At 36.4% G+C, this 11,506-nt stretch overlaps 1 protein-coding gene across 3 annotated transcripts; it reads right to left on the bottom strand.

Moving 5' to 3' along the window:
• Positions 1-3,787: 3,787 nt before the first annotated feature.
• Positions 3,788-11,506, bottom strand: LOC107683711 (pantothenate kinase 1-like). Of its 3 annotated transcripts, none has more exons than XM_016479781.1 (7): positions 10,970-11,463; positions 8,738-9,090; positions 8,260-8,513; positions 7,414-7,590; positions 7,195-7,318; positions 6,648-6,773; positions 3,788-5,125 (listed from the first exon to the last, which is right to left on the bottom strand). In XM_016479781.1, exons 1-7 carry the CDS (start codon positions 11,229-11,231, stop codon positions 5,066-5,068), a joined length of 1,356 nt encoding a protein of 451 aa, XP_016335267.1. In that variant the 5' UTR covers positions 11,232-11,463; the 3' UTR covers positions 3,788-5,065. The 3 variants fall into 3 exon arrangements, with proteins under 3 accessions (XP_016335267.1, XP_016335269.1, XP_016335268.1); XM_016479783.1 differs by lacking the exon at positions 10,970-11,463 and adding an exon at positions 10,066-10,105; XM_016479782.1 differs by lacking the exon at positions 3,788-5,125 and adding an exon at positions 6,867-6,997 and having other exon boundaries at positions 6,700-6,773; positions 10,970-11,506.

Genomic DNA, 11,506 nt, shown 5'->3' with positions numbered 1-11,506 from the left:
TTGCTCTGCAGTTGAGTGGATCTGCTTTCACTGTGGGTGTCGTGGAGAAGGAACACGGCACTAAACCAGAACTAGAGTCTGCTCACATCACGTCTGCTACACCAAAGCCTGCTAACGTCTTGTCTGACAAGCCAGAGATCCAAAATCCAAACATAATCCAAACAGACTTGACTTGAACTGACTTGACTTGGCATAAAACAAACTAGACTCACCAACAGCAGGTTACATAATCAATACAAGACGAGAGACAATGGCAACATGATGGCTACTTATAGCAAACAATTCAGCCCAACCAAAACAACCAACCAATGAGAGACAGGACACATGACTTAGACAACCAATCAGAACATGACACAATGAACAAGAGAACCAATGGCATGAATACATGAGGGCAAGGGAAGCATGACACAAACAGGGTGCATGACTAAACTACAAAATAAAAGACATGAAAACATGAACAACAAAACAAAACCCAAACCCCACATTACATAAAGGCACTTACCATTTTAACAAACAACCGCAAACACGGTCCAAACTTTCTCCATTCAACTCCTCTGCAATCGCATGAGCCGGTCCAGAAATTCTTCTTCACATTCGTTTAATTGAGTTGGTGCAGGATGTTCATCAACATCCTGCGGCTTCCACCAGCGAACAAGTTTGCAGCTGTCGGAACATCGAACACGCCAGTTTTCAAACGTGCTCAGCATACAGCAATTGATCATTTCATAAGTAAGATCTGTTAGGCCAACCTGATTTTTAATTGCTGTTCGAAGTTGTAAATTAAATATTATTGGTCTACATTTACTACACAAGAAAATACTATTTCAGTCTTCAAAATTTCAAGTTTAATTCAATGTGTTTCTTGGCAATTATTTGTGTGAAAAATTTCATGTAAATCCTACATTTTTTTTTTTTTTTGTCAGTGTAGGAAATATCAAACAGCTGGATTCCCTGGGTGACCAATCTGAAACAGAGGGTTTATTCAACCCACAATGAAAAATACTATCATCATTTACTTTTCAAACCCATAAGACTTTAATCTTCGAAACACAACTGAATATATTTTTATTAAACCTGAGATTTCTGTCCCTCCACTCAAACCATGATTCAAAAAGTCCATAAAGACATTGTAAAAGTAAAACAAAGTAAAACAAATGTTTGTTTTTGTGTCACACAAATGTTTCAGCGTCTGCAAGAAGCATGGTTGTTCTCATGTCAACAAATATCTCCGTTTGTGTTTCAAAGATGAATGAAAGTCGTATGGGTTTGGAATGACAGGAGGAAACTGATGGCAGCATTTTTATTTTTGTGGGGTGAACTATCCCATTAAGCATTCTAGACAACTAATATTTATTCCAAACGTGACTGTTTTAAATGTGTCACTAGTACAAAACATTTGCCAATAGCTTTGCTACTAACCATCCTAATAGTGACAAGTAATTATTTTTATTGTTAACAAATTGCACATTTTGTCATTAAATTCTATAAAGATCTGGGGTTTGTAACGATTTAAACTAGTATCATTTTCAGATTTTCTATCCTGAACCGAATAAACACTAGGGTCAACCTTATACTTTTCCCCATGGAATTGCAATTTGTTTCCAGTAACAGTTGACTAGTTGCATGTCAAAATTGGGATAATGACTAGTACGAAAGGAATAAAAATATTACAAATAAGTACTAGTTTGAAAGAATTGATATAAGTGGAATAAGTATTCATATATAATTAATAAAATACTAGTATGTAATGATAGGCGCAACGTCTCTCGTCATGTTTGTGAATATGCAGTAAATTGGTCTTAAGTGTTGATTTTTGGATGAAAAGAAGGAAAATAAATAAAAAGTCAACAGTAAACCAATTTCCATAACTAACACATTTATTACATATTTACAAAATAGTTTATTGACAAATGAAGTTAGCTTTTCACCTGATAACTCAAAACCAATATAAAAAATTCTTAGTGACATTTTAGAGCCAGTAATATGATTTCTTCATTCCCTAGGAGACATAAGTAAATCAAGGATTCATCTATGATCAACATCAAACGTTATATCATAAGAAAAACACTTACAATTTGTGTAGTGATATTGTTTGAGATTCACATGATTGCTTGAACACTGAATAAACTTAAGTTAAAAGAATTTTCAGTATGAAATTAAACATACTCACTCAGATCACATACATTAGACAAGTTTGTCAGGAGATTGAGCTCATTAATGAGGGCTATTAGTAAGGAAAATTAACATCTAATTATCTCAAATTAGACGAGAGACGATTTATAAAGAAGCAATTTAGCTCTAGAAAAAGCTTATAATTCAGCTGTAATGGCTCTTCAGCATTTATCATTTAGAACATGCTTCTTGAAAACTAGGCATCAAACATGTACAGTTTGGGACAGACATATACATTTATGAAAGGAGACAATTTAACATATACAGCACAATGAAATTAACATGCACTGACATAAGATCCAAGCGTTATGCTGGTTTACAAGAACAAAACCTGACAAAGGCAATTTGACTACATTAGATGGAGCGATCCATCCAAATGCCTGAAGGTGATGATACACGGGGCAACTTTTTTGAGCAATGTTGCTTGGGCACTTTCCCATTGAGAATGGGATACCTGGTTGCCCGTTGATGGTAACATTGACCACCAACATTGCTCAAAAAGTTGCCCCGTATATCATCACCTTAAGGAAATGACACACCTGTTCAGAAATTGCTTACATGCTTTGCATTGGCTCAGTAAAAACAATGTACCGACATGCATTCAGTCTGCTGTGGAATACAGGTAAAGCAATACCCCCCAAAAAGAAAAACACCTCAAATATACTGTTTACTGTATACAGTGACATCTGGATTTAGCATTAGCAACAATACAGAGGATACAGAGATAAAGCCTTGTCTCTATCAGTAAAAGGCACCCCGTAACACTTGGAAGTTACTTTTGTGGCTCAGAGAGATGTTGGGATGCCATTGTGCATAATCCAGAGTGACATCCAAAGACAAAACGGCACCCCACTGCATAAGGCATTTCTAAGGACTGAGCAGAAGAAGTAAAGCATGAATCAACAGACAGAAGGAAAAGAAGTAGAGGCAGTGTGCTTAATGTGCTGTTACAGATGTTACCAGCAGCTAAAAGACACATTAATGTCAGCACAGGTCTGTTGTTGAGTTACAGTACCTGATGAGCATGTAGTAGGTTCAGTACACTCACAATAGGTGATTATTCTTGACACAAAAGACAGAATCGTCTAATAGAAATTGCATCATGATATTATTCCTCTTATTACTTCCTTTTAGGAGTTTTGGTCTTGCTTGCATTCACGATGATCAGCAAAAAAAAAATAAATAAACAAAAACAAGCTTGAAACCGGTTTATTTTCTCAGTGCTGTTAAAAATAAAGTATTGAATGCCTTTTTAGTTCATATTTACAGTGTCAAGGCAAAATGAGAAAATTAAATTGGCAGAAATGTAGCTGGTGTCATGCTGTGGCTCAAAGGGAGGGAAAAGCGATACATTTTCTCTTAGAAAGGCTTATGTTTCTGATTTACATATTTAGACAGATTATAGTGACTGGAATAACTTTTTTGGAATTTCTGATTCCAGCTTTAGGAGCACATTTTAACATACATCTGGTTCTGAACAACAACCTGGAGCGTGCACAGTCAGACCCAGCTGACCCAGCATTAATACAGACAGTTAAAAGGTGTTTAGGTATATAGTTAGAGATTCTCATGTTGATACATGAGGGGAAAAAAAGGCAAAATATGTTCAGTAATAAATAAAATGCTGAAAGGATAAAGGCATCTGCGAGGAGGTTTGACAGTAAATATATGTCTTGGTTAGCAGTCTCAAATTAAATTTAAGACATCACTGCATAATGGCATGAATATGGTTTGTGCAAATGTTAAATTAAATAAAAACAAAACAACAAAACATTACACACTACAGTGTATATACACAGGGTAAATTGTTAACACATTCAGATCAGAGAAATCTCAGCATTTGGGACTGCAAAACCGAATAAAAATCATTATCACCGTAAGAAAGGACTTACTAAACTATATGTAGTGAACTGTAGTGAATTCTCCATCTGATGAAGATACTGTTTTCCAGTCAATGTAGACAATTTGGTCCCAACACAATCAGTGTCAGCTCAGGTGCATATGTTCACTGTTCATTACACAGGACAGTTAAAAGGAGGTAAAGATATCTTAGAAACTACAGCTACTCATGCCAACAATCCACTAATCATCCACTAATCAGGCCCAGTGTAGATAAAACAGGTCTACCTGACAACATTTTGCTAATTCTGTAAAAGTGTTCAAATAAAAGATTGATCTAATTGAAAAGTACTGAAATTCAAATGGTATTTGATGTATTGTTATAAAAAAAATGAATGAATTTGTACTCACGCTTTAGTGTCCAAGACGACTTTACGATTAATAATACAACTTAGCATTTTTAACGTAATACAGATATTATAAATGCTTGTATGTGACTGGAATTGGGAGAGAAAAGTCCCGCGTAAATGGACTGTTCTTACAGACCGCTTATCTATGCGTAAATATAAATCTGATTTGTGGTTCAAAGCATGATTTGTTCAGAGAGGATTGGGGAAGGTTGTTTTTATACAGCAGGCTGTTCCACTAATACACATAATACTCACCTCCAAACCCTTTTCATATGTTACGACTGTTTTCATAAAGCTCACAAACAGGGAGTAGAGGGAGTATACAAGCATTAGTATCCTAAATCATCTTCCACTCAAATCATCAATACACGGCAAAGGCAAAGCTGTGCTGGGTTTATGGCAACAGTGACAAGAAACAGTTGGCATGAGGTGAAGCTCATCACACACTGAAAATGGTGCGCTGTTGCATCACAACCTCTTGAACATCTGCTCCTGTCACGAGCATAGAAGGGCCAACATGTAGATGATTTGAAGAGAAATGGAAACTCATCACATTATTAAATGGATTTTCCTTATTAGGGGATGTGGCTTTCCTGAAATCTTACAGCAGCTTCTGGTTTGAAGGTTGGGTTTTCCTCAGTGTCTCAGGAGTCTTCAGTCATCTTCAGTAGCTCTAGGAAGGCACCAACAGCTCCAAAATAACCCTGCAGTAAAGAAGCATTTCATTATACATGCTTCTTTCATATGATATGATGGCATTTGTTGAGGCCTAATGAGCAATCAGTGGCTGATATTTTGCATACACACTACTGTGTATTTATATAAAAAACAGTCATTTTAAACTGTAATAATATTTCACAATATTACTGTTTTTACTGTATTTTTAATCAAATAAATCAGCCTCAGTGAGCATAAAGAAACTTTAAAACATTAAAATAAAATCTTACTGACCCCAATCCTTTGAATGAATATAAAATATCTTATGAGATGTACACAAGCTGAACTTTTTAATTTGAAATCATTTTAATTTGCATAATACTTTCTTATTAATATTTTCTGATTAATAAGTTCACAATATTTGGCAACAGAAATCAACATTGTCCATTGAGGGGTTTGTGGTAGACTTTGGAACTGACACAAGGGGGAGCTAAAGGTCCTGTTAATCTGCAAAGTGGTCATACATCCACTGATCATAACAGTAAACAGCACTAATACCTTGTTTACTTTTAACAATATTTAAACATTTCTCATTTATTGTACACCTATAAATAACAAATTTAGAGCAGGAGGCCTATTCATCTGTTGTATATATATATATATATATTTTTTTTTTTATAAATCATCATGCAGCAGGTGCTCATTTTCCTCTTACTCCCTAGTATTTACATCCTCACATTCATCTTCAGAAACACCTCGTACAATTACACACCACAGTTTTTTCTGGTCCCATCAATATTTTTGTATAAAAGCCACAAAACTAAAACTTTGATTTCATTGGCTGTTTAAAAGCACCCAAGTGTAATTTTTTTTTAATATTTCCACCATTTATAAAAATGTGTATTAAAGCATTAATGATATGGGTGTATATAAAATGCCATATACTTGCTTGGCTGATATATTTATTGACTACTATAAAGAAGGTTATGATATAAGTCCAAGATGGACAAACATAATTAAAGGGTTAGTTCACCCAAAAATGAAAATTCTGTAAATTAATTACTCACCCTCATGTCGTTGTTTTCGTTCAAATCAAAGCACAAACAAGGTAGAAAACGTATCCGTGTGGTGCGGCTGACACAGAACAACATACGCGGTTTACGTTCAGTGGATACTCTCCAAAATGGCGCTAGGGTGACTCGGAGGAGACGAATTGTTGAATAAAGTCTTTTTTTTCTTTTCTTTTACACACAAAAAGTATTCTTGTAGCTTCGTAATATTACGGTTGAACCCCTGATGTCACATGGATTATTTTACCGATCTCCTTGCTATGTTTCTGGACGTTGATCGTGGTAGTACCCTTGCTGTCTATGGGAGGGTCACAGAGCTGTCAGAATGCATCAAAAATATCTTAATTTGTGTTCCGAAGATGAACGGTGGTCTTACGGCTTTGGAACGACATGAGGGTGAGTAATTAATGACAGAATTTTTGGGTGAACTATCCCTTTAATGCAACTGATTCTAGAATTGAAGGGAATTAAAAGTGATAAAAAAAGGAAAAAGACTTACTTCATGTTCTAAGAAAAGGGCTTTCAGTTGTCCGTTAGACCAGAAGTCCATGGCATAGGCTAGCAGCTTAGTTGATACTGTGTTGATCCGAAGGAAATTCCCAACAAAAACCACTCTATCGATATTCTGAAGAAAATTAAACAAAAAAACAGACGGTCAGAATAAACAGTAATATTGCTCTATTTTTATTATGGAGAAGAGAAAAGAGGAAATATCTACATTCCACTTGTTCTTGACTTTTACACCAGAGTATTTTAGGAAAATAATTTTTTTTTATCCATCTTGTGGCTGTTCAGTGTGCTGTGATAGCCCTGTACAATGCTGCTTGATCTCCATGCCACAAGACAACACTGTAAAGAAGCTCAGAACACACAGAGTTCATGGTCATCTTTAGCACCACGGATTTATTCTTTATATATAGATTATTTCACAGAGTAATGGCCACTTAATTTAACGTATGTATTCTGAACAAAAATCAATTAATGTGGCTGCAAAAACAGTTCTTAAAATAGATGAGCTTTTACATTAAGAGAAAATGTTTTCAAACCTCGTTCACTGCACACATGCGGGCGATGGAACCAATGTTGTTTGTGATGGTGACAAGAGTGGCCCTGGCCAGGTCCTCTTTACTTATACTATCACGTTTCTCCTTGCTCATCATATGACCAAAACTAAGAAATTAAAAAAAAAAAAAAAAACCCTGAAGATCTTCTTTAATCACAAACATGATCATTTTACATATGGATGATGGCAAATCTGTCTATACCTGGATGCAACGGCGGAACCCTGGAGACCGAAGCGCTCATAATCACCTCCATAAATGTCCTTCACTAGTTTGTCCACATTTGTGCTGTCCCCTTTAGCTGCCATCTCTAAAGCCTCCTCAAATGTCTCACAGCCAGTCAGCAAACAACACAGGCCTAGAAACGTACCACCTCCTAAACTGAATCACAACCAATGGAGCAAATGAATGGCGGTGTATTTAAAAAATGTTGCGTTCATTTAGGTAGATTAGATATCTTGTTTCTACAACATATTTAGCAATTTTCATTACAAAATAATAAAAAATAAGTCATTTATCATTTTTACTTTACAGTTACAGTGCTACAGAACTTTAGTCTCTTTATCGCCATCTGTGGTTGAAACATAAAATTGCAAGTTGTTGTAGAGGAGACCACACGATGTGGACATTGTGTGAACTTCATGTGAAAAAAATTTATTGTAGGCCACATTTAATTAAAAAAGGGAATGATTTGTACAACATTGCCACGACTAAAAAAAAATCATAATTTGTGGCAACAAATTCTTAATTCATGGCCACGATATCTTGTTTTTTTCCCCCTGCATGTCATGTGCGGGACTGTCATCTGCTGTACTTTGGCAATGCTCTTCTGCGTGAATAAATCAGCAGGTCTGAACTATATCTATGGTTCTTTGATAACATATCTGATAAATGTTTCGTCTGGTCAGTAAGTAGCATATCTGCTGTTGTAGTAGCCAGATCTTATTTTCTTTACTTATGTAAGTGATGTATATAAGCAGGATGAAGGGCATAAACCTGAAATTAACCTGTGTGCTTAACTACAAGAAAAAACATGATGCCATAATTCACCTGGTGCCTGTAACTCGCTTGTAATCATCCTTGGAGTAGACAGCCAGGATGCTAACCCCCGAGCCAATGTTTACCAGCAACATAGGGAAGGGGTTCTCCAGGCTAAATGGCCTCTTGACACAGTTTTCAGGGTCGGAGGGATTTTGGAAAAAATAACACCCGGGATGGCCATTGAACCTGACTGAGTCAACATACAGCAGACCTTGAATAAGACAGTCCAGTTCATCCAGCTTCTGGAGCTCCAAACCAGCCACCTGCAGGAAGAAGTATATACACATAAATCATAAACGCGACAGGCATAGCTAATGTTAGTCATTCATTGTCCTGATAACAGTAATAGTATAAGTGGCAGTAAGATAACAAGACATTACAATATGTCAACAAAACATTAGTCTGCTACAAATCAACATAGTTTTTACATTCAATCAAATCGAATAAATTCCATTATTATGTCACTATTCCTCTGTGGATCACACACCGTTCTGAAGTCGTCCTCAAACTTGTATGCGCCCCCACCCGTGGCGCACAGTGTGGTGTGTAGACTGGAGAAGTTCTTGTCTCTGCCCATTTGGATGAAGCGGTGCATGTCTTGCGTGGGGAACCGAATGAAGTGTAGGTTGCCTTTCCGGCCACACATGGTGAGGTTCTTCAACTCCAGGTGAACGTCACGGATACCCGTGTTTCCATAGGCCACGTTGGAGGTCAGATAGCGGCGGATGCTCTTCAGGCTCTCCACTTCTTCTTGTTCTTCTTCAGCAGTTATGTCCTTGGGCTCAAAGTAAACCAGCTTTACCAGAGTGCCTCCGATATCCATCCCAAACCATGGAAAGGCTGGAAAAAAAATCTCAAGTTTTAGAAAGGGAAATTTTGCCATTCTTTCTTAACAAGTATAACCTGCATCTTTCTGTGTAGTATTGATGGGTGTGAAATAAATACGATAGGTGTGAAAAAATTCTATAATGTAAAATCTAATAAACAAATAATTAAAATATAATAATTAAGTGACTTACGTTTTTTTGTGTGTGCGTGTTTTTAAGATTTTAGTGTAATAATAAGTATATTAATGAATACTGTCTGATTGCAAATAACTATGACTGCTTTGGTAGAGGGAAAAAGGCCCATTTGTTGCCATGGTAACAGTGGTTTCAAAGAGATTGCCTGGTGATTCTGAGAAACATCCTGTCTTCAAAATAAAAGTCACACATCAGGTTCACATAATCTGTCTAGCATACAATATAATCTCTTGGTAAAAAAAAAACATTCAGACCTTACTGACACAACCTCAGTATTTTCTACAGCAGCCTTAGTGAATCAGTAAAATATCTTTGCAGCATTTGTGAGAAAGCAGTTTCTTATGTCATTGATTAGTTAAGGGAGTCTGCGTTTAGATCAGTGATGATAATGTTGCTGGCAGATATACATGTAGGTGAAAGGTGTGTGTACTCCTTGTCTCAAAGAGCAAAGTACTGCAAAGCCACCAAGAACACAGTGACTTTACAGAAGTTAATGGACAAAAAGTGAAGTCACAGCAGTTTACAGCCAAGAACGCAACGTATTAAAGCAATGCAAGAAATATTTAAGATAGATTTATATTCACATTTAAAAACAATATTTAAAATCAATTATGAATTACTATATATACTTGATTGGATTCTGGAGTGTGCTGTTATTTTAACTAGTTCTTGATTGGTTTGACAGTAGACTGTAAAAAGATGCTGACTAATTAATACCATCAAAACGGAATCTCTTTGATTTTTATGTAATGTACTGCTTTTATTGATTAAACAATATTACGCAGGACCTTACCTGGCTTCTTGACAATTAGTTTCATACTTTGCAGGTGAGACAGACAGGATTATGAAGACAGCAATATGAAGTACGCAGCAATATACTCAGTATATGTATATATATCATTCAAATGCTGTTGGCAGAAGAATAAACGTCCTAATGTCACTTGGCAGGTGTGCTATGGCCTTTTTATGTTAATTACACCAGTACTGTAAAGTCTGCCAGTTCGATTTCCCCACCCCTTTGTGTGATCCTTCCCTCGCATTGGATGAAATCACATGTCATTCATAGCTGTCGTGTTTTGGTCACACCCTCACATTCTGATCTGGCCAATGAAATCCGCTCAACGAACATCACATTGATTTCACAACACTAAATAACCCGGTCTTTCAAAACAATTAAACCTCTTAATACAGGAACATTTGAAAGTTAAAGCATTTTCTCTTTTAAATAGGCATTTTATTTATTTTTTGTTTTAATTGCGAAGAATACTTCGAAAATCAAAAATTGGTTCACTTCCCGGACTTCAGGACACTTAAAATCTCATCTTTCACGTTCTTGGTACAAATATGAATAAGAACGAAATGCGGGTGGGGAAAAAAAATTAATAAAAAATCTGATGCTTCGCTACAAACACTGACCAAACAGTTAGTAAATAAAACGGAAGTTGTAACGTACAGTGGGATAACCTTTATTTATAACGACGAACGAAAAACGAATGTGTAAAATAATGTCTGACAAGATTTTGAGCGTACAAAAGAAAAATAAACAAATAAAAACAAGTTTAAAGCGCTGGAATCGTTTTTTAGCTGCTTAAATTTAGGATCTTTTAAAACGAAACATACCTCAAAAATAGCTATTTGCTGTATGTTGTGCTAATTGTCATTGTTCAATTGAAGGTACAATTTAATACATTACTTACGCGGTCTGTTCTTCTTTCCCGAATCCACGCGTCTTCGGAGTCTGCAGCGCTTCGCGGGCGAACCATTGTTGTGTACATCCTGATGAAGATGGTGGAAATTTTCAATACCATTATGGCCACCGCTACTGTCACTAGCACCCAGACCACCTCCGTTAGATGAAATACACTCCCCGTCATCGGACTGTAGGGTGTGAAATCCGTTTACTAAACTGTTCGTATAGTGCGTCGCTCCGTTTTGATCGGATGTTTCAGCATTTTCCATGATTTTACGCAGCAAATATGAACGTTCGGGAGACAGACAGCGTAACGACTCGACGTTTCGAAGGCGCTTCAAAATGTACAACTGTTTTATCAGAGTTCTACATTAATGCTCATGTGTTGTAAAGAGATGAAGACAAAAGATAGGTCTTCAACATCTTATTTGAGGTCACTGTCGGTCATTTCTTCTTTACACGCTTGTATGGCTTCCGAGTCAAACAGCCGGTATATGCGACGTCAAGGAAAATGCTCACTCCCTCTTGTTGAAACGTCATGTTT

Source organism: Sinocyclocheilus anshuiensis, unplaced genomic scaffold (genome assembly GCF_001515605.1).
Source record: "Sinocyclocheilus anshuiensis isolate Anshui unplaced genomic scaffold, SAMN03320099.WGS_v1.1 scaffold3082, whole genome shotgun sequence".
NCBI classification, from domain to species: Eukaryota; Metazoa; Chordata; class Actinopteri; order Cypriniformes; family Cyprinidae; genus Sinocyclocheilus; species Sinocyclocheilus anshuiensis.
Note: the sequence above shows the minus strand (reverse complement) of the source record. Positions and strands in the feature narration are given on the sequence as shown.

Excerpts from the sequence above, each read along its gene's own strand:
- LOC107683711 (XM_016479781.1), bottom strand. The coding sequence starts at position 11,231 with ATGGAAAATGCTGAAACATCCGATCAAAACGGAGCGACGCACTATACG. Across the intron at positions 6,774-7,194 it reads GCATGTGTGCAGTGAACGAG|AATATCGATAGAGTGGTTTT; the intron begins GTTTGAAAACAT and ends AATTTTCTTCAG. Across the intron at positions 5,126-6,647 it reads CCCTTTTCTTAGAACATGAA|GGTTATTTTGGAGCTGTTGG; the intron begins GTAAGTCTTTTT and ends TCTTTACTGCAG.